General features: G+C 32.7%; 4 protein-coding genes across 4 annotated transcripts; 2 read left to right on the top strand and 2 right to left on the bottom strand.

Annotated features, from left to right (window-relative positions):
* Positions 1 to 375: 375 nt before the first annotated feature.
* Positions 376 to 9,650, bottom strand: LOC123665102 (biorientation of chromosomes in cell division protein 1-like 1). The gene is made up of 5 exons (XM_045599448.1): positions 9,395 to 9,650; positions 5,664 to 5,824; positions 2,001 to 5,197; positions 1,398 to 1,496; positions 376 to 1,008 (listed from the first exon to the last, which is right to left on the bottom strand). Exons 1-5 carry the CDS (start codon positions 9,479 to 9,481, stop codon positions 839 to 841), a joined length of 3,714 nt encoding a protein of 1,237 aa, XP_045455404.1. The 5' UTR covers positions 9,482 to 9,650; the 3' UTR covers positions 376 to 838.
* A 653-nt stretch (positions 9,651 to 10,303) lies between these two features.
* Positions 10,304 to 12,129, top strand: LOC123665100 (glutamyl-tRNA(Gln) amidotransferase subunit A, mitochondrial). The gene has a single exon (XM_045599447.1). The coding sequence runs from the start codon at positions 10,387 to 10,389 to the stop codon at positions 11,863 to 11,865; it is 1,479 nt and encodes a 492-aa protein (XP_045455403.1). The 5' UTR covers positions 10,304 to 10,386; the 3' UTR covers positions 11,866 to 12,129.
* Positions 12,060 to 14,998, top strand: LOC123664917. Its single transcript, XM_045599285.1, has 3 exons — positions 12,060 to 12,105; positions 13,636 to 14,027; positions 14,574 to 14,998. Exons 1-3 carry the CDS (start codon positions 12,060 to 12,062, stop codon positions 14,742 to 14,744), a joined length of 609 nt encoding a protein of 202 aa, XP_045455241.1. The 3' UTR covers positions 14,745 to 14,998.
* A 323-nt stretch (positions 14,999 to 15,321) lies between these two features.
* On the bottom strand, positions 15,322 to 23,702 carry LOC123665217 (cilia- and flagella-associated protein 206-like). Its single transcript, XM_045599551.1, has 11 exons — positions 23,495 to 23,702; positions 22,284 to 22,525; positions 21,218 to 21,395; positions 20,749 to 20,923; positions 19,585 to 19,777; positions 18,748 to 19,029; positions 18,164 to 18,306; positions 17,795 to 17,919; positions 16,598 to 16,707; positions 15,848 to 16,079; positions 15,322 to 15,461 (listed from the first exon to the last, which is right to left on the bottom strand). The coding sequence occupies exons 1-11, from the start codon at positions 23,700 to 23,702 to the stop codon at positions 15,412 to 15,414; spliced, it is 1,938 nt and encodes a 645-aa protein (XP_045455507.1). The 3' UTR covers positions 15,322 to 15,411.
* Positions 23,703 to 23,986: the final 284 nt, after the last annotated feature.

Below are 23,986 nucleotides of genomic sequence, written 5' to 3' on the forward strand. Positions count from 1 at the left end.
TAATTATTTCAGAACACACGCCTTGCTTATTTTAGTGTTATTTCTATTAAACCAAAGAAGCAGATAAGAGGAAAAGAAGACTGTATTCGTATATCGAAAGGATAAACACGTAATTCAAACGACGTTTACTACATCACTGACCAATAAACATTGAAATTATGCAAGTGAACAATATATATATAAACGCTTATGTAAGCCATAATGAATTGAGCCTCCGTAATGTTACAAATATTCTTTTTAAAAACCGCAAAAGATCTACACGCTACTTAAACTTTTAATCGAGTATTGTGGCTGTAATACTAATAATGATTTTTAGTACTTTTTTATTTTAAAATAATACTTTTTTTAGTATAAGACATATTTTTTACATCAAAATATATCAAACAATGTCCAAATATTAAATGTATATGAAAAGTATGTTTTAAATAGCATTATTTATAATAATGACACAAACGACGTGATTTATCATATAAAGGAAAAGGAAATATTTTACCGATTTTTGATAAATTTTATCTCTGAGGTAAGTAACGTGTAAGCTATCAGTGACTTTATCAGTAGGAGGAAGCAACTAATAAACTACAACGTTTGGTTATTCATCTTAAGAATAGAAAGAACTAATAGATAAAGTAAAAGTTAGATGGTGAAATAGAAAAAGAAGACAATACAATCAGATAGGTTCAGAAAGGTTAGTCTGTTGGATACCATTGTACATCAGATAAATATCAATAAGCGGTAAAACTGGCCGCGAATTTTATAATTAATTTAACAAAAGGAACGCACTTTCGAAAATCAAATTTCCCGCCCAATTTGACATTCTCAAATTAAAATGGCGGTATTTTTAAGTAATATGGCTTCTTCGTGAGAGAAAGTGCAGTTTAGGTTTATATAAGTCCGATGTATCGTATCTCTGTACTTGAACGCGTTTTATTTTTCCATTCGGTGTCTGGGGCTGGGTTTCTTCTTCATAATTCTCGACTGATTTGTCGCTTGACGGACTGTTGGGTAAGCCTGAAAATAAAATATTATTAAAAATAAAAAATAAAAACAATTTTAGCAGGATTTTTTGAGTCTATCTACTACAAATATTCGAAAATACAAATATGTTCTCATTACAACGTTATAGATTAATAATATTTATTGTGGGTAGTTTACATAATTAAATTATCAATAAAGGAATTCTATTTTAGTCAAGTAATATATAAAGGTTACAAAAACCTCCTTTGAAATATTCTAATTGACACAAAGCAAACGCATATTAGCTGGCAATATCTCTTTCTCCCTCAGAAATCTCTAGGTAAAAACTGTATTGTTTGTCTATAAGCTTTCTCTTCTTAATATTAAAATATTTTAATAAAATGAATGATGATGAAATAAATAGTGAAATGAGTGTAACTTACCAGACCTCTTTGGTCTAGACAGACCGACTCTCCTAGCTTTGCCCAAATATTTCGAACGCGCACTGTTTATAATCTTGTTATTTGAAATTTCATCGTTATCTGTAAAATATTTTTTTAAATCGTTTTATTATATTTTAAACTGACATTTAGTTATGTAACTAGACAGACGAAAACACTGGATTCCTTTTTAAATCTAGTTTTGAATAAGTAAAATATAGTGACTTGATCTTTTAAAAGATAATTTGAAGCTTTACTTTATAATCCATCTGCAATGATTGTTGATATGTCACTGTAAGATTCAGCTCCAAAATATATGTATTTTGAAATTTACGTAACTTTTATAAATTACTGTAAAATAGCGATTCAGCGCTTTAAAGTGCTTATTAGAGTACATTTAGAATATTGGACCAATAAACAGAAATTAGACTTAACTGAAAATATGGGACCTTTATATGCGAATAAACCTGACAGATTTACCTGTTTTGTAATTTTTTTGCACGCACGTGTACACCCTTTCCAAGTTTTTGACATTAACTATGGTGTTACCGATCATATAAAATAAAAAATTAAAGTATCAAATTACAAATCAAAATATCTACCAACCTGTGGTAGACGATATCTGCTCCGTACTAAGTTTCCTTATCTTGTTTGGTGTCAGAACATGCCTGTTGTTATTGATCGTAGTTTCCACATCATTCATTTTACGCTTCAAATTGTTTTCACATCCACTCTCAATGTTCGAATCTGTTAAATAGTCGATTTTGGGCATTTTACTCGGCGATGTATCTATAACACTGCCAAGTATGATTTCCATAATTTCCTGTCTAGATGTCTTATTGACCATCTCTTCTAATTTGGCATCGTAATCACTAGATAGCTCAAACGAACATTCAGATTTTTCTGGACTGAAAACATTGGATTTGAAGTTTTCATAGTAGTTTGTTGGTTCGTAATCTACATCAATGGGTAGTGATATCTCATTTGTAATATTCAGGTTCTTAATAACGTTTCCGGTTTTCGATAACTTTAAATGTCCATTTCTGTGATAGTTGACTATTTCGTAATCACCGAATTTTTTCGATGTATCTCGAATTAGGTTCTCTTCGTAGCTATCGCAGTTGATCAAGTATATCTTATTACTAATAGATGATCTCGAATCGTATTCCTTCAGGAATTTACTAAACCTAGCTCTTTCTATTTCCGCGTTGTATTTCTCGTGTTCAGCGAAATAGTGCAATTTGTTTTCATCTCCGATAAACGGTTCTTGAGAGTCTTTATCGCCATCGAATTCTTCACCAATTCTGCCCGTGTCGTGTGCCCGTTCATTATGTATTTCCTCATTTTCTGATAATTCTTCAGCGATAACAGTAACTTCAAAAAGATTAGTTTGATTCTTTTCTACCATATTTGAGTTAGGACTTTTTAGAGAACTGTCTCTATTTACAGTGCATTTTTGTTCATAGTATGATTTATCTTTTACTGTTTCAGACTCAATATTACCTACATTAGTACAATTATCATCCGCTTCAATATTTTCAATATTAATTTCATCAGCGTTTTCTGATGACACAACTTGATCATTAGTGTCTTCCATATCTGCTGTATCGCTTTGCATTTCTTGTATAGCGTTCTTTTCTACTTCAACACTTGCATCGTTTAAAACATTCAGTAGTTGATTGCTTGTATAGTGGGACTCTTGAATATTCTCATTACTTTGTACGACCAAGCCTTGGCTGTGTCCTGTATTAGTAATACAAGCAAATTCTAGTTCAGGTCCAGGAATACTAGAGTAAACCTGACTCAAACTAGGCCTTACATTTGCTTGAAATTCTAATAAAAGCGCAGCCTCTTGATTCATCCTTTTCTGTTCCTCATCTAGAAATTTACGCATTTTCATTAACCGTTTGGCTTCTTCTAAATTAGCAGCGAATTTTGGTTTCTTTATGGTCACATCTGGAACAAAGGGCAATCTAGGTGGCGATGCCACTGGTTGCTCCAAATGACTCTCTATTCTAATTATCGGTTTATGCTGAAGCGATTCTTTAATTATACTGCCGCGTTCGTGAACTATATTTTCCTTATCGCTAGGGCTTGTTGAGTCTCCACTGGGTGGAGTACTCTCCGATTTCGAACTACTTTTGGTTTCCTTTTTACTTTCTGATGTTTTAGAGCTCGAAGGGTGTGTCGAACCTTTTGATGATGTACTACCGTCATTCGAATCCCTATCCGTTGACCGTCGGTTCGGATTACCTCTGCCAGATAAGCTGTAATGATCATCGGTTTCCTTTTTACTTTTCTTATTTTTATCTTTTTCATCACTTTTGCTCTTACTTTTATCACTTCTACTACTGCTGCTACTTTTTCTATCTTTATCGGATCGATGGCTACTAGATTTCGAATCTCTTGGTTTGTCCATCAAATTTTTATCTGAACTTTTGTCCTTATCTCTTTGATTTGAAGAGGATGACGATGATTTTTTATCATCCGAATGTTTACTAGAATGTCTGTGGCTTGAGCTCGAACTTCGATGGGACTTCGAATCTCTGTGACTTGATTTATGGGAGCTTCTATGTCTTGATGAATCTCTGCTATCTTTCTTATCACTTTTGTCAGATCTGGATCTGTCTTTGTCTGATTTGGACTTGCTTTCATCCCTTGAGGATTTATTTTTGTCGTGTCTACTGCTATCCCTAGAGCTTGATTGTTTAGTATCTGATTTTCTATCTCGACTGCTCGAATGTTTGCTGGAATCTCTCGAGCGATGTGAACTCTTATTATGACTGCTCCTCTTATCATCCGACTTACGTTCCTTTCTAGAGTCTTCAGAATTCTGATCGTTTTCTACTACTTTATTTTCTTGGATAACTTTGCTGTTGGCATCACTTTCATAATCAATGTGTAGAATATTGCTATTTGAACTGTCTTCGTACAGTGGTGTATTGAAATTATTAATGTTAACTTGGTTATTAAATTGATAAGACAAGTTGGTTTCTGTATCTTTCTTTTCAGTTTTAATTACATCAGAACTGTTTTCAGGAGACTTTACGTCGATTGCAAATTTAAACGAACTCGGTTCTTTGATATCATTATCTTTTACGTCAGTTAAGTCATTGTCAAATGCTTGTTGAGCGTCGCTCGAATTTTCATTGTTAAAGTTCCGTATAGGTGTCAACGGTGACATATTTCTGCGTAGTGAGGAATCTGAACTTGAGTCGTCATCATCACTATTTATCGGTTTAAAGTATTGGTCTTTATCGTCCTTGCTTATATCATCTGGAAGCGGTATATTAGTGGATATTATTGGTTCTTTAGGTAGTTCGATTTTCTCCAATTCAACTTTAGGTGGACTGTTATCCGGTGGCGGTATATTTTCAGGCTTTATTTCTTCCGCAGGCAGAGGTATGTTACTCTTATCGACATCGGTAGTTGGTTCGGTGCTTGGTAGCTGGATATCTTCTGCTTTTTCTTCTGGTAATTCAATTGTCATACTGTTTTCTTTTACGTCACTTACCGATTTTTCATCTACAACCATGTTACTTTCTCCCGGTACACCGTCAACTTCCATTGACTCATTTTTGTCGTCATTACTTTTTACTGAACCGGGACTGACCGCTTCTAAGTCAGTGGGTAAAAGATCAACAATCTTGCCATTTGAAGTTTCAGCAGTCACAGTTTTCTTTCGTGCTATTCCTAAATAATTGTATACCAAATCTTCCACTTTTGGAATGAAAACAGAAGCCACTTTCGGATTCACAACTTGATCTACGATCCTTTCCACTCCCTGCTCTAAGTAGTTGCCACTGAAAAGAAATTAGAGTAATTAAGTTTTTTTTATCATTATGTTTATATAATTGTTATCATAGACTTGATAACGATTATACTTCTGGTATGAGAAATGCTAACCCGCAGTGGAGCAGCGTAGGGGATTAAGCTCCAAATTTTTTCTTGTATGGAGACAGAGGCTAGCAGTGGAATATTACAGGCTATTTGATTTCAGTTCCATTAAATAAAAAATAAATAAATATCGTCAGAATTCACACACGTCATCAGTTTCCTAAGGAAAACAACTTAATGCTGATATAAATAACATTTATTTCGAAATTTCACAATACATAATATATATCGAATAAAATATATATTCAACAAAAAAATTTTTTTATTCAAACCTTCCTGTTCCTGAGATTAGCATTCAAACAAACAAACAAACTGTTCAGCTTTATAATATTAGTATAGATTCAAGTTAAAAAGATACCATAGTCAACTCACTCAAGTATGTGCTTTCTGAGTTTCTCTCTCAACTGATTCTTGTTCAGATCCGGCTGCCACGTTTGTCTGGAGAGAAATGTTGACACGGAATTCTCAACTCTTTGACGCAGATTCTGGTACGCTGGCCTTGTGTCGACATCAGCGATGCACTCTTTACGAAACTGTAGATATCATTTGAAAATAAAATATTTTTCTTTACTTATAAATACACATTTGGGTCTATTCAATTTTTTATAAATTTGGTGACAAACACACTATTTTACTAAAAATTACACATGATGTGTCATGAATATTTATGTTACAATGTATGTACATATATGTATGTATGAGAGCATATTCATAGTTACATATTTACTGTAAATGTCTTGTATTAAAAATAGTACAGTGGCTGACATAAGAACTCTGTTTCGAAGAAAGATACAATTGTAAGATAGTGATCACGTTTGCAACAATAATATCATCTTTTGTACGTAACAATACTTTGCTGGGTTTTTCTTTATGTAATATTGCTGTTTTGGTATACAAAAGTGTTTCTGTCCATCTACCGAATTGGTGGTACCTTTATTTATTTTAGTACAATTTTAATTTGTAAAAATGACAATTCAAACATGCTTTTGAGAACTACTTGTATTAAAGTAATTTTCGATTTTTATTGTACAATTGATTTTTGACATTAAAACCACCATAATCTTAAGAAGCAAACATATCTTTTTTAAAAGGGCGTCTAGTTAAATTAATATTTTCATGAAGACATTCGGGTAAATTTAATTCATATTTATTAAATCAACTGCAGTCCTTGTGGGTCTCCCCACAGTGCAGCACGTTAAGCTGTCGGTCCCGGTTGTTATCATGTACACCTGATAGCGATCGTTACTCATAGTAGGGAATATATTCGAAAACCCGCATTGGCGCAGGGTGGTGGATTAAGCTCTGATCCTTCTCCAACTAAATTATTGGGAATCTTTCATTTAAATCACACTGATGTAAAAAAAGGCTTAGGATTATAAAAACGTCACACTACCTCTATAGAGATGAAGCAATATGATGATAATAATGAATACTGCTTTCCTAAATTTATGTTTCAATACAGAGTGATTTACAATTATATTTATTGGATATATTATTTTTTAATGTTTACGCATATTTTATTTACTATAATGAACCGTCCTCCCGTGACCGTTGTGGCTGTAAGGTATCCGAAACATCAGGCAATTAAAAAACCTAACAAACCACAATAAAATCCGAAAAAGTTGTTTAATTATAATACAAAGAACAATTCCAAATAAGTAGTGCCCTATCACTAACATAACCTAGTTAATTATTTATAGACTAGCTGTGCCTTTTGGTTACACTCGCGTTAATTTGAGGAAACATCGTAGTAACATTTTATATAGCCTATATCTTATAGCCTTCCCAGAACTATCCAACACAAAAAGTATTTTTCAACAAACAATCTCTTCACCTTTAATAATATCATTATAGATTACCTCCTTGACTTTTGACATTCACAAAAAGTTATATATTTTTTACATAAAATAATAATTTCCTTACTTAAGATTCAATGTGCAGAGCAGTGTGCATATTTTTAGGCAAATACTAGTTAATAAAATATACTTTTAATAAAATTCAGTATTTAGAATATAAATAAATCAATGTTTACGCAAAGATATTTTTCAATGTTGTCGATTTAGGTTAGTAAATACAACTAGATAATATAAAACAGTCACTAAGGTCCTGTTTGACCAGTTGTGGATAACGCTATTTATTAATATATTCATCATACTATTATTGAAGATACATTTATGACAATTAAATCATTTATGTTGCATTCATGATCAATAACAAATGCATCGCTGACCATTGCACTTGTTCATTACAGCCTATACAGTCCACTGCTGGACATAGGCCTCCACAAGTTTACGCCAAAAATAACGTGAACTCATGTGTTGAATCATGTGTGAACTCATTGCACATGTAATAGTGCCAAAGTATTGGGTGCTCAAAACTAATAACAGCAAACATGGTAAAAATCACATAAACATAAATCATAGAACCAATATATTTATTAAGAGACACATAAATAAAAGCTACTTTATTTTATAAAGAGATTACATATTTAGATTCAATTATAAATAAATAATGCTTGACTTGAAGCTAGGTTCACTAGTTACTGATAAAATTTAATTTGCACAAAGTTAATGATAGGCTATCAAATACTTTATAAAACAAAAGTGAAACACATCAAAATATTCATCAATAGTTCAAGGTATTTTTCTTTATACTCAAAAACTGCAACTTTTGGTTTAACAAGTAGCAAATAGTATCTATTGGAGAATGTTAAGTGTAATTGTGCAACAGAAACAACCCTATAACCTTATCAGCAATTAGTGACTTTTAAAACTAAATAAAAAAAAAACTTAAATAACCACCTAAAATTAGCAATTTTGGTCTTTGTAATGTATTTTATTAGTATTTTGTTTAGTTTTGTATTATTTATTATTAGTTACCTTCCCACATTATAAGAATAATCCACAACGTAAATTATAATTAAATCTTAAATACATACAACATTAATGTTGTGTCTTCATGTTTTCTGCAACTACTTTTAGACAGACTAAATTGATTTAAGTGTAAATTATTGCACAGAAATAAAGATGAAGTGATAAACTGTACATAATTTTGTACAAAATAATTTAAATCAAAGCAACCTGTATGTACACAGTTGGTTTATGCATATTATCACTCTTAGATAATAAACTTTGTTAAGTTTTATTTTTAGTTAAGTAATATTGATGTAATGTATTAATAAATAAATATAACCTTTGTTTTGTCGATAAATATAAATCAATACATAAATATACTTTCTTTTCTTATTAAATCGTTTATGTTTTAAATAGTTCAATAATAATAGAGCTTCAAAATAGATAAATTATTATTTTATTTTTATTGTCAAATTGATACAAGTTATTTTACTGATATTGTTTGGAGCGGAAAACAGTTAAGATTGATTTTTATTAAGTTACATTAAAAGAAATCTTTAATTCATTTACTATTAATTATAATAATAAATTATGTCAATTATATTAGTCCTAGCGACTTCTGTCCGTCCAAATTTTTTAACACTATAAGTAATCACCAACATATCATATACTAAAATATTCTCCGAAACACATTGCATCTTGTGGTATAAGTATTATTCCCATTGGTTCAGTAGTTTTCGCAGTATAACCGTACAAAAAAACTCTCCTGGATTATTTCAAGAAGAAAATTTATTTTAATGTTAAATTTGTAAAGATTTATCATACATTTCATATTTCATATTTAGTAAACATTGAGAATATATATCATGTCATACTTTTTTAATGTGATGTTGCACGACTTTTATCAGATTTATAATTTAAAAAATCTTTATAGGTAAACCAAAATGGCTACATAGTCAACTATTGGTAATTAACTATTGATCAAGTGATTTTGACATTATGTTAAACAATTTATAACATTTATAGTAAAATATTCACACAACAAATATTAACACATGTTGATGTAAGCCCAAAATTGTAAAAAACTATGAATAACAAGTACAAAAAAAACCTCGCAGTACAATTGCGATATTAATTTTAATTTACTCCTTTGTTGGAAAAGTTAAAAACATGACGAAGCGTGTTAAAATAATTTACTTCTACTACTTCTTTTTAATTATTGCGAATGTATAACTTAGGATTAGAAATTACCTGATCGAATATTCCTTTAGATTTGAGTTCGTACACCAATTGATCAACTAAGCGAGGGTCGCCGGGCATGTACTGCAAATGAGCCATTTCTATTTATATACACAAAACATAAGGTGCTCCACTGGTTAAACCTAATTATTTATTTATATTTTCGAAAATATGGTTCTTCAGAACTCAGAAAAATCAAAATAGTTTTTGACAACCTATTTTACACCACATCTTTGCCATATATATTATCTTTTTGACTTTTATAGCACAGAATGGCACAGATCAAAAGTCAAAACTATACACCGGTACACGCTAATGTTTCATTATTCCATTAATTATTGTTTATATTTAATGTGTATTTGTATTAATCTAACTAATAATAAAGTTTTATATTTTAGACATTATCGATTTACTAAATTAATCTTATAATAATTTTGTTTTTACATATTTTATTTAACGCAAAAATAATTTTATTTATATTTTACTGACATACATTGATTGATTGCTTTTCTTTTAAGAATTGTTTTAAATTAAATATAATTAATTCAAAAATTTAATAAAGCATTATGTTGCTAAAAATTAAGAGCTTAATTTACTTAAACTACTTTTTAAAAAATTACTTAAAGGGCAATTTATTAAGTATTGTCAGAAATAATTCAAATTGGAAACTTCGTTAGTCGCCTAGTCGGAAATCGTTATCAAAAAAATAAATTTTATTCAGAAAATAGGTTAAAGTATTTAATAATCATGAAGGTAAATGAAAACCATATAAAGTTGTGTGAAACAGTCGTAAAAAGAGAAATATTAGAACAAAAAGCTTTAGGTAAGTACAGATAAATCGCTATCTTATGTGTATAATCCGTCTAAATGTAAAAGGTGTCTATTTTGACGTAAGACTTGGAATTAAAATTTGTTATTATTCTATTTAATTTGGTTAAATAATCACCATTAATAAATATTTTTCTAACCTAACCGACTATCCAATTGGTTTTATTTCTGACATAATGAATAAGCTAACATCGTACACTATAAAAGAAATCCATAAATCTTTTTGTGATAAATTATTGACGCCGACAAGTTTCGTTGATTTGTGCATTCAACGTGCGAGGCAAACGAAAGAATTAAACGCTTTTATTAACATAACGAACGAAGAAGCCGAGAATCATGCAATCGAAAGTGAGAAACGGGTGTACGTTGAAAAGAAAAGTAAGCCTCTGGACGGAATTACGATCGCCATAAAAGATAATTTCTGTACAAAAAATATACAAACTACATGCGCTTCAAATATGTTAAAAAACTTTGTTCCGACTTATGATGCGACTGTTTATTCTCGTCTTATCGATTCTGGAGCATGTCTCGTCGGAAAGTCGAACTTGGACGAGTTTGCGATGGGTTCGGGGACAGTTGACTCGATATTCGGACCGACGCGAAATCCTTGGTGTTACAGTGAAGATTGGAGGATATCTGGGGGTAGTTCAGGGGGTAGCGCAGTCGCTGTGGCCTCTGGAGCCTGTGTGGCTGCTATAGGCTCCGATACAGGTGGTTCAACTAGAAATCCCGCCGCTTTGTGCGGTGTTGTAGGCCTTAAACCCACATATGGATTAGTATCAAGATATGGATTAATACCTTTAGTCAATTCCATGGACGTACCGGGTATCTTAGCTAGAAATATTGATGATTTAACTATTATATTGAATTGTGTAGCTGGACCTGATATTTTGGATTCAACTACAATAAAGAAGGAATTTAAAACAATTAAAATTAATAAAGATATAGATTTGTCTAAGATCAAAATTGGTATACCGAGTGAGTATTATTGTGAGGGAATGAGTGAAGATGTCTTAGATGTGTGGAGGAGTGTCACAGACTTGCTAGAGAATGAAAAGTGTCAAGTTAGTACGGTTTCCTTGCCTCACACGTCCGTGTCAATTGCGGTTTATTCAATACTTAATCAATGTGAAGTAGCCAGCAATATGGCTAGGTATGACGGCTTAGAGTATGGATTGAGAGCATCTGAAGATTATTCTACAGAGGAGCTCTACGCTTCAACGCGATCAGAGGGCTTCAATAATGTTGTCCGATCACGAATATTTGCCGGAAACTACTTTTTATTGACGAGAAATTATGAGAAATACTTTCTCAAGGCTCTCAAACTAAGAAGACTGATAGCTGATGATTTTAAGAAAGTTTTTCATGGAGACAATTCTGTGAATTTATTGTTGACGCCAACAACATTGTCTGATGCTCCGTTATATAAAGATTTTACGTCAAAGCATAATAGAGAACAATGTGCTTTCCAAGATTATTGCACTCAGCCAGCCAATATGGCGGGAATACCCGCTATTTCGATACCTATAAGATTATCAAATAATAATTTACCGTTGTCAATACAATTGATGGGTCCAATGCTATCTGAAGAACTAATGTTGAATGTAGCTAAAAAGATTGAAACTATGGTTAATTTTCCTAGTCTTGAAGTGTAGAAAATAATTATAGGGAAAATATATATATTTGGGCTTGTTTCACAAGTTGTTACTTTGGCTCCCTGAAGGATTTGCCAATATCTGAGTAAAGCTTAGTTTATGTTATAAGAATTGTTAAGTTAGGACAGAAAACTTTGCTTTGTGTAAGGCTTTGTGGGAGTGCAAGTCGTAGGAGCAAAAATAAAGACTAAGAAATGAATCAGAAAAAACGTCGGCCCCTAGTGTATTGTATTAAGTTTTGTAAATAAATTACTTTGTTGAAAATGATGTTTTTTTTTTTCATTTTATTATAATTTAATTCCAGTAAAGGATAACACTACATGACGACATTTTATGTTACTCCTCTCTTTTATTGTAATTTTTATTTAAAATTTATACAGTAAGGAACATTACAAGTAATTCTTGAAATCAAACGTTCATACAATAATGAATTGCTGACACTCGAAAATTATACATTATTGACTATTTTTAATATTAAATAGTAGTTGTACTGCTATTTTTATACTAAGGACTTTTTTTTTTAAATATTGTATCAAGTAACACATTTTTGAGTGCTTCAATGCACCTTTGATTTGGATGCATACTGTGTATGTTTATTATTAGAAGTAAGATTTTGCAATATGTTGTATGTTATGCTGTTGGTGTGTCAATAAATAAATAAATAAATGAATAAGGACCTCTTCACCAGTTGTGGATAATGCTATTTGATGGATGATGGTATTTATTTATTTATTTATTTAACACTTTATTGTACACCATACAAATAAAATAAGCAAGCAACATTAGCAATAATTTGTAGAAAAAAAAATGTACAAAAGGCGGCCTTATTGCTTAAGAGCAATCTCTTCCAGGCGACCTTAGGGCAAAGGAGATGATATATTGACGGTGTAGGTGTAGAGTATAATTTTATAAAAAATAATAGAAAGCAACTCAATAAATAAACATACATACTTACATAGATAGTTTGTTTACATACATACAAACACACACATACACACAGACACACATACACACATACATACACACACATACACATAAAGTTCATACTAGATAACTAAGAAGTTTTTAAACAAGATTAATAGTGACAGAAGAAGACAATCACAAGACTGGAAACCTAAAGCAAAGGATTAATTCCCACCCATTTTAAGAAAGTGTAGTTGGTATTCCATGGATAAAATTTTTTTGTATATTGTTCTTTCTTTTTTCGTTTAGATGGTCATCTAATTGCACTATATCTATGAGATATTTCTATTTGCAATTATAAATCTTTGAGTTGTAGTTTATTAAAGGTGAAACAGGTCCTAATGGGCTATACCACCTCCTGCTGTTTAAAGTATATTCGTAACATATTTCCGTGATATATACAAATGGTGAAAAAGCCCACACAGATACAATTAATTTTGTATTGAAATTAGTACGCCAAAAAATAAAACTGATTTATAATAAAGAACTATATCCCTGCAATTGTTTTTTTTTTCTTCTAATAAACACCTCACACTCAACAACCTTCACTAGGATTATCTCCTGTGCCGGAATCCGGAAACACACACGAAACGGCCGATGTGTGGGTGCAAATGCTTGCCATGTGCGGGGATCGAACCCGTAACCGCCAGCGCCACAGTCACAAACCAGTACTGTGACCGTTGCGCTAACGCGTCGTCAATTTCGTTTATAGTAGTCTTGTCTCGTGTTGTTTGTTTCCAAAACTAAAATACAATTCTTAAGGTTGATAAGTGTGAAGCCGTAATATGTTTTAATTTTGTTTTCTAGCTACACTAACATCTGATACATTGAAAACTCTAAACATATCTATCGAAAATTTACCACAGAAATGTCAAAATCTTTTACAACAAGTAGCTGAAAGCCAGTCTGTATTAGAAATCGATAATTTAGATTCGGCTTCGATATCTCTGTATCGTTCCAGAGAATTGTCAGAGAAACTACAAGATGAATATGAGATTTTAAAACTCAAACAAAAAAATGCAGTACTTCAAGCAAAGATTGACAGAAATAATCGATCGTTAGAGGAATTACGCAAAGAATTAGAATCATCCAAACAGTCGTTGGCAAGTCAGAACCCGAATCCTGATAATATACAGGACCATATCAAGCAGTTGAAACAAAAATTAACGTCTTATGAAGAGAGCTATGAAAAGGCTAAGGTAAGAATTCATTTTGGAATTCCGACAAAACTGCGTAATTCCGAACGACTTTGCAGAATTCCGAACATCTTTGCAAATATATTCTTTAGTTTAAATTAAATATTTCATGAATAAATTCTGTAAGCTCTTTTAGACGAGAAACGGCTAATATTAGAAATTGTGACCTCGCCTTGATTTTCTTTCTTTAGTTTAAATTAAATATTTCATGAATAAATTCTGTAAGCTCTTTTAGACGAGAAACGGCTAATATTAGAAACTGTGACCTCGCCTTGATTTTCTTATTTATCGTTCATTTAATAGGAACTTTCAAAAAAAAAAAATTACATATAAATTTTATGCTTATGTAAAAATCAAGACTAGGCTTTCCGTCACGATAGGAATTATGAGTAGCTCAAAAAAATTTTTTTTTTATTTTTATATATATTTTTTAAAATGTATGGTATAAATTTACTTTACAATATAAAAAAAAGATATATATATTTTAATGCAATGCAGTCTGCTTCATTCAAGTAATTTAGTTGTATATTTCTTATATATATTTTTCAGAGTAAATACGCAGTTCTATCAGTACCGGAGGCGGTATTACCGAAATCTCTCACATCTCAAGTGACGTCACTGCTCACTCTTCAAGAGGAAGCCACGTCTTTGAAACAAAGAGCCGATGATATTTCTCTAATGAAAGAGGCCAGAGAAACATTTAACAGGTTGAGGCGATAATAAATAAATTCCAGAAGTTCCTAGCGGTTTCAGGCGTTTACTTTAATTTAACTTTATATTGAGAAGTTATTAGGATATTACAGTTCATCGATTACCAACAAGCATTTTATAAATATTTCCTGATAGTGTATGTATAACGCAAGGTGCCTGTAACCTAATATTTGTGCGATATATTTAGGTGTAAGCAATTGTATTAATAATGTTTATATTGTAACTATGTTAAAAGCGGACAAAATATAAATAAATAAAAAACATTTTTTTAAATTTACGTATTTTTAATTATTATCAACATTTGTCACAGATCTAGTTACATATTATAAAAGTTTTCATAAATTTTTGCCATACAAAGGTTATAAATTATTAAACAAGAAAAATAATATTAAAACCTAAAAATGTTTGATGTTTCATTATTGATTTTATTATTTAATGATGATGAGTCGACTACTCGAAACTTATCAGTAGATGCTGTTTCTATTTCGATATTTTTAAATCGTTATAAAGCCGTACTAATGAAATTCCGCAAAAATTCGAAAATTTCGGCTTTGCAAAATTCCGCAAAATTTTGATGAAACAATACGATTTGGAAACGTTACAAATTAAACATCGATAAATATGATTAATTGAGAACATTGTAGCTAAACTTAAAACTAACGATAAGTCAAAAATCTTAGTCTTCGGAAGTAACGCATGGCCAACTGCATGTTGTTAATACTTGAGCTGTTGAGAAATATTAAACATTTATTTCATTTTTTATATAAGCGTTTACTGAAAAAGTGTAAAGGAAGATAAAATAATATAGTCGTGTGTGACTCCTGGCACAGTGGAGGGTAGGTAATATAAATATGGCTGTTAGGTAGGAACCAATATCTTGATAAAGTAATAAATTTTAATACAATCATCATCATCATCCCAGTCTATTGCAGTCCACTGCTGGACATAGGCCTCCACAAGTTCGCGCCAAAAATGCGTGAACTCGTGTGTTGCCCATAGTCACCACGCTGGGCAGGCGGGTTGGTGACCGCAGGGCTGGCTTTGTCACACCGAAGACGCTGCTGCCCGTCAATACAATAATTTCCATTAATACCCCAAAAATATACATTCACCTTTTTGTTTGTCTCCGTTAGTTGCTGTATTTAACTCCATAGCGTGTTGTCCATAACCAATTTGTCCTCGAAGACCCCATATGAACACATCACGCGGATTAGTATTGATCCCCGTATCCTTCTTAGTTTGTTGGCATTTATCGCGCGGTTCAACCGTTTGACAATGTATTTCAGATCGAAGATGGCTGTAGTCTGTTTGGGTTGAATGGGTTTGACAATTGACTATTGTGGCCTAGAATAATATTTTAAAAAAAAATTAGTGTATCATATAGAAAACCGTTTTGGTGCTAATGAGAGAAATTTTGTCAAAATCAAAAGTAGTGGACACGACACACTGCTCAGAATATCAATATAAATATTTCTTTTATTGTCTGGGTATTTGTCCTTGTGGGTCTTACCACTGTGGATGGGAGAGCACCAAGCTGAGCAACGATCGATGGGTATCAGATACTCTGATAGCTTCGATAAGGCTACTCTAATTTTCCGTCAAATTAAAATTGACAAATCAACAAAACCACTCAACACAGTACTGTACCTGTATACTTTAATACTAGCTGTGCCCAGGGGTTTTGCCCACCTTAATTTGAGGAGAGAAGGTGCTAGAATATTATGAAACCTAGAGTCTTACTCGATAAATAGACTATCCAACACAAGATGAAATTTTCAATTCGACCCAATAGTTCCTAACATTAGCGCTTTTAACCAAACGATTTCTTCAGCTTTGTAATATAAGTATAGAAGTGTACTAACCCACTGACAGGCGCGGCGTTTCCACTCCCACATATCCCAAGTGTAGTTTTTCTCTATATACCCGTCAATGGGATGAGTTTCTGTTTGTACAGGTTTGTCTGATATTTTGGCTGAAAAGCAAATGTAATAAAGCAAATATAAAATTATCTTTGCTATTTCATTCATTGATAGATAGTTTCTAAACATTGTATTGTTTATGAGAATTATTATCCGTTAGATGATATAGATACGTGAAAATTTAACAAAGTTGCATAAAAATTTATAATACAAATAGCAGTGGGCAGATTTACAAATTTGCCGCCAGTAGGCTATTAAATTATTGCGGCCCTTACTGACCTCTAAAACTCGATATCCTATTTCCAAGTAGGAGTACAGTCAGGCGCCAATCCAGTCGTCTAAAAGGTGATCACACCACTTGAAACACGGCCAAGTGCTAATCGCGAATATATCAGTTGACTTTTTTTCTCTTTTTTAGCCCAACTATTCCACAATTCCAGAAAATAATCATGTTAAGGGAAAATATACTTCGGCTGACTTTTTTTAGGTATCCATTGTTGTACAAAGGTTGTGGGCATGCCCATTCATTTAATGGATGTTTATACTAATGTTTCAAAAATAAAATTTAGGCAAATTTTTCCGCCCTGGGTTCCAGTCTACTCAGCCTACTGGTAAATCCGCCACCGCCGAATAGGGTGGAACAATAAGTGTGAAACACAATGGTCCAGTAGCATAAGGTTTAGGGTCTAAAAATGTATGTGGTATGGCCTACACAAATAATCGCCATGTGCCGTGATCAAACCCAGTTGTGTATTTTAAAATTCAGCACTCTAGGCCAATAAAGATTGCCGCCCCATATATTAAAGGAAAAGGCAAAAGCAGCGTATGAACTAGGGATGCGAGTTCTCGGGAAAAAACGATATCGTATTTTTCTTTGGAATTTTTTTTCTGACATTGTTTTTAGGTTTCCGTATAATTTATATTAATAATCGATGAAACTAACAATACCCATTATATTTCAGCCTTTTTGCAGTGCGCCCATTCCATGAATTAATTGAGTAAAAGGAAAATATCAGAAATATATTTCGGCTGAACATTTTTTTAGCCTTTTGGGCCTTGGGTACATAGGTACGCCTATGATCGAAACCACAAACTAATATGACTTGAAATTTTAATAGAGTATTATGATCTAATACATACTTTTTGGTAAAACTCGAGTGACTAGATTATCTATTTTCTTCACATCTTTCACATCTTCCAAAATATTCAGTAAATTGATCACACAGGGATTGTTTCGAGCGAATTCTAGAACTTCGTTGACGTGTCTTTAAAGAAAAATGATAACTAAATTATTTTGAAAGAAAAGTACTTAAAAGTACCAACAATATATTTAAATATAGTGGAATAATGAGACAAAACTTATGCTATGTTATGGCTAGTTAATGGCGCGATGGCATATTTTAATAGGTCAAAAATTTCAATTTTTAATGGCCAGGTTGTAAACGGTCCAAACGTATGCATAAAGGCGTTTTTTTATAACAAAGAAATAATAATAAAAAAGGTATATACCTTTGCGAGTCCTTACTGAATCGCGTCGCCATTTTAACACTACAGAAACCATAACTATGTCCTTTAAACTTAATCAGTCCGAGTTTCACATTACTTGGCACGAGCGCTCCAACGCTTAGACAAAGTGCACAAAAGCCAAGAAACTGAAATATTTTACTAACATTAGATTTAAATATTTTAACGATTAAACTATTATCATTAAAATTTAAGTAAACACTCGAAAAATACAGTTTAATTGAGAACCTCCTTGTTTTGCAGTCGGTTAATGGTGGCCAAGAAAACAAATACTTTATAAAAATAGCTCTTTTATACTACTAGGTCGGCAAACAACCTTACGGCTCGCCTGATGGTAAGCGATTACCGTACTACGCCTGCACTACCAGAAGCATCGCAAGCGCGTTACCGACCCAATCCCCAATCCCCCCAGGAGCTCTGGTCACCTTACTCACCAACAGGAACACAATACTGCTTGAAAACAGTATTATTTAGCTGTGATCTTCTGTAAGGTCGAGGTACTTCCCCAGTTGGGCTGCTCCATATTTTGAGCAGGAATTTCCTGCCTCAGTTATTATCTTATCACCAACCTGAACATTCTTGTCAGTCAATGTAGTAAAGCTACCGCCGTAAGCCACATAATTCTTCAACGAACCCAAAGACAGTTTATCTGTTACACTAATTTTACTACTCGTTCTATCGTGATCTGTGATAACACTTTTCCCTTCCAGCATCTTTTCCACAATATCGTAGGGTATCTTCATCTGATCTTGGATGTTAGCAAGAATCGACATCAATCGATTAACGGTAGACATCAAGTACATGACGTTTTGCATGGAACGCCATACTTTCCAAAGTTTTGTGAAAAGAGGCTGAAATAGACACAGTAAAATTACAAAGTACTTTTGTTGGTTATTTTAAACTTCTGTCTACATAAAATGCAAATTCTACAATAAAAAAGCAATTATTAAGGAAACTTAACAGACGCTCTTTTATAATTTATCAATATGTAAAAAGAAAATACTATAAAAATTGAGTAGGTACATTGAATACTACATAGTTATTTTGCCACAATCTAAGTAATTTGCAAAATTCCGCAGATATTGCAAGTTTCTGTTATGAGAAAACTATTATTTATATAGTTGATATTTAATAACCGACTTTTGATCACCTCAACTAATATATGTCTAATTTATTTGGAATCTTAAATTTTATCAGTGGCTCTACTAAATATTGAAATAAAAAACGAGTAAAGACTGTGATAACTGAAGTAAAAATTCTTTAGCTTCATCTAACTTATATCTCCCTCTAACTTCCGTTCCCCTCGCCTGATCACACTTTTCGTAACGCTCTCGTCACGCATTCACCAGCTCTACTACTCCCCAAGTCAAGCGTGCGTAAGGAAATTTCATTTTAAAAATACTCACAAAAACTGTCACAACGGGAACAGCAGCTTTATACTTTACAGATGAATGTAACTCTTCGAGCACTAGCTTCACTTTCTCTACGTAGTGGGTACCGTTTTGTACCATCGTTTCAACGTCTGCTAGTAATTTACGTATGTACAATTCATATTGGCGATTGAAAGCTAGCAATTCGAATATTTGTTTGAAATTATTTCTGTAAAATTGATTTTTATGAATTTTTTTCGCAAAAAAAGTTATTTTAGAATAAAGTGTTAAAATTTATACTTATAAGTACCTAGATTTATATGAAAACTAGCTTTTACCCGCGGCTTCGCTCGCATTGATTTTTTTTTTCAATAAAAATTATCCTATGTTACTTCTAATACCTCCAAAAATATGTGTACAAAGTTTCACGATGACCGGTTAAGTAGTTTTCGCGTGAAAGCGTGACAAACAAACTTACATTCACATTTATAATATTAGTAAGGATTCAGTATTTTTACATCTACTATCATACTGGATGAGGATTGCGGGAAACCGGGATATTTGGCGCGAACTTGGGGAGGCCTATGTCCAGCAGTGGACTGCAATAGGCTGAACTGACTGACAGTATTTTTACTAACAACCTATCTTAAAAATGTTTTTATAGAGAAAGAAATTATTTATTTGCAAAAGTCTTCTTATGGCAAAGTAGAAAAATTTCCAGTGCTTACAACATTTCTATACTTTGCCACTATACTGCGCCCTTTTCACATTAGTATATCCCTATACTCGTAATTATATCACAGCCCTTAAGACGTTTTTTAATAATTAACATTAAGAATCAATTACTCGGGTTCACAAAAAAAAACGTTAGTTTTATTGTAATTATGCTAGTAAAAAAAAATCTAAAATTACCGACTTCAGTTCAGCTCATTTAAATACATAAGAAACCTAATTGTGCTAGTTATGAAAATTCGCATCAATGCATCTGTTTGCGATTTTTAGCCATTTTCCGTTTTTTGGAATCTATTCAAAATTAAGGGGAATAGGGATCAAACTGACCCCAAATTTTGGAATTCACTCAAAATTAGGGGGAAAAGGGACAAAACTCGGTTTCAGCGCATCACAGATGGATCTGGTCAAAGGTACAGAGCACTTTTATTGTGGGCCATTGTTATTGAACTAAATAAAGTGAATACTAACTCAGTCAGTTCTGAGTTGCTTGGTAAATCAATGATAACGTTTCCCGTTTCTTCCTGTATTGTAATTGTATCCGCTACTGCCGTTGTTAAGGAATTAACTCTTTGCATCACTCCTATCAAGGAATTCGATAGTGCAGTTAGACAAGCCTTGCCAGCGTCCACCAGATTAAACGGCACTGAAACAAATAAATAATTATATGAAAAAATGTAAATACCCCCTCGTCATTGCAATTTGTATTACAGCGCATAACTTTTCACTGGTTGTGCTGATTTTGATGATTCTTGTTTTAATTGAAAGCTGATGCTTGTCTTGTGGTCCCGTTTTAAATTGATTACTTACTACTTTTTGAGTAATCTTTGATAACGCGTATTTACTTGACAATTTTTTCGTCTAATTACGTTGTATTACTTGTCGATGTAATTGAAGTTGGTTTTTTTTTTCGTTTTCGTACAAACAAATAGATACTTACAATCAGGTATACCCTCGCCACCCTTGTTACAATCTCTATTAAAAAGCCTCACGCCCGACGTTATTTGCATAAGTTCATTTAACTGTGTCATTTTTTCTTGTCGCGGTAAAGCGACAAATACTTTGAGATCTTCCAGAGAGAACACGCTTTCTAAGGCTGCCATGCCTTCTTTCAACGTCTAGAAGTAAAATATTTTGTAATGATTTTTCTGGTGTGATTTTTTGCTATACATTCACACAAAGTACACATTCCTTCACTTTTATTCACGTCTATTTAAAGGGAAAAGAGTGATTTAAGGGTAAGTTGATTTTTAATTAAATATCTTAACATCCGTAAATGTTTGAAATAAATATGTTTTTTGCGCCATTGGGGTGGCAAATAATCTTACATTGCCGATTCATTTTCTTACCTAGTATCTACCCTAGAAGCTCTGGCTACCTTACTCACCACTGGGACACAACAGTGCTTTACAGCTATATTATTTAACTGTGAGATTAAAGTAATGGCTGCTCAAATATTTGAGCAAGATGTTTCCTGCTGTTCCTTACCTCATATAAAGTTAACAAAACTTTTAAGAAATAAATTTTTGGCGCGTTACGGGAAAATGACAAGAGTAAATCTTTACGATGCGCGCGCACACCGTCACAAAAAAAAACCGACACACTGAAGTTAGCTAGTCATCGAAAAAGAAGTTAGCCAGTGAAGTATAACTTCTTACGTGCGTACATAAGTATTTTTAATTTATCCCTGGTGGAAATATTGGTTTAAAAAAATCATAAGTCTTCACAACTCTGAATAAGGCTTTTAAAAGAATAAGTTTTTATCATCATCATCACATCATCACAGCAGTCTTTCGCAGTCCAATACTGGACATAGGCCTCCACAAGTTGACGCCAAAAATCGTTATAATGCTCAAAAGTTATTATAAAGCTATAAAATTGAAAAAATAAAATATTCTCCGAAATTTCGAACTATATTTCGGAGTCCGACATAAAACTAGGGATATAGGTAATAAAAGTTATAGCTAAAGATCTATATAGCAATACAACAAAAATACTCCACTTACCACAATAGACCCGGGATTACCGAGTCCACTAGACAAGATAATATAAATCGATATTTTTCTAAATAGTTTCTTGAAAGCTATATCGTCGTCAACGTCAGGATCTTCGTCTAGAATCTCATTGATGAGTGGTCGGAGACACTGGTCTATGGAGTCTAGATGTTTGTCGATGAGGTTTTGTAACTTATCGTAGTTAATTTGCATTATAAATTGCATTTTTAATGTATTTATTGATGTTGTACCGCCTACAATAATATACAGTTGAATAATAAATACGTACTTAATATATGTAACTACTTATTAAGTTTGAACAACGAATATTTCATAAATACAACTGAGGTAGGGCACAGCAGGAATTTCCTACTCAAAATATGGATCAGCCCGACTGGGGTAGTACCTCGACCTTACAGAAGATCACAGCTAAATAATACTGTTTTCAAGCAGTATTGTGTTCCTGTTGGTGAGTAAGGTGACCAGAGCTCCTGGGGGGATTGGGGATTGGGTCGGCAACGCGCTTGCGATGCTTCTGGTGTTGCAGGCGTCTTTAAGCTACGGTAATCGCTTAACATCAGGTGAGCCGTACGCTTGTTTGCCGACCTAGTGACATGAAAAAAAAATACATTTGGCAAATTAGTTTTGTTTAAAATCCATCTCGGACTGAGATTTTTTTTTTATAATAAGCTGACGGTACAATCTTATTTTAAATGGCTACCGTCGCCTATGGACATCTGCAACATTAAGAGTTTCATAGCATTGCCCTTGAAGAACTCCGAATTACAAATAAGATAAATTCTGGGACGTATCGGTCAATCCGCAGTAATACATCACAGTAGTCATAGTAGATTTATCTTTATCTATCTATCTCTATCTATCTAGATTTAGTTCCAATCCTTCTCATGAAGTCCTGACTCTACCCGAGCGCCCAGTTGCTAAACATTTAATAGATGTTTATGAAGTAAAATTCTTTACGGACGCTTGACTTGGAGAGTAAGCTGGTGAATATGTGACGAGAGCGTTAAGAAAAGTGTGATCGGGCGAGGTGAACGGAAGTTGAGAGGGAAATAAGTTAGATAGAGCTAAAGATATTGTACTTCAGCCGTGTGGTCTAAAGCACACTCGTTTTTTTTTTAAACTATTTTACTAACAGACTAAATTAATCTAAATAAGTCTTATAATTATCATAGGTACATTTGCATAAAATAAAATTGACTTACTTGTAAGCATATGAACACAGTCATTTACAAAAGCCTCCAAGTTATTTCTGCTGATAGTTTTAGAGAACATTCTTCCATACTTCGGATTTAGTAGAAGTAAATCTATTAAATAAATCACGAAATCTGTATCGACCGTAATATTTTGTGCTTGACAATTACGTGTTATTTCATTCGCCATGTTTTTTATAACGTTTTCATCGCACGCCATTTTGAATATTATTTTAACAAAATTGAAATAAGTTATATGAAGTAAAATATAAATAGAAATTGTCTTTTGATTTATCAATGTGAAGTACCGGTTGCTATAGAAACTAATAACAATTTTTTTTTAACTTTGAAAGGCCTACGCACAGGCTATGTTTATTCGAATCAATTACTCGACATTACATCAAAGATGGCGCCACAAGTTATGAATTCCAAAATATAATTTCCAAAGCTTCTTTATGCACGCATGACTTAGGGAGTAAGCTGGTGAATGCGTGACGTGACGAG

The sequence above is a fragment of the Melitaea cinxia genome, chromosome 23 (genome assembly GCF_905220565.1).
Source record: "Melitaea cinxia chromosome 23, ilMelCinx1.1, whole genome shotgun sequence".
NCBI classification, from domain to species: Eukaryota; Metazoa; Arthropoda; class Insecta; order Lepidoptera; family Nymphalidae; genus Melitaea; species Melitaea cinxia.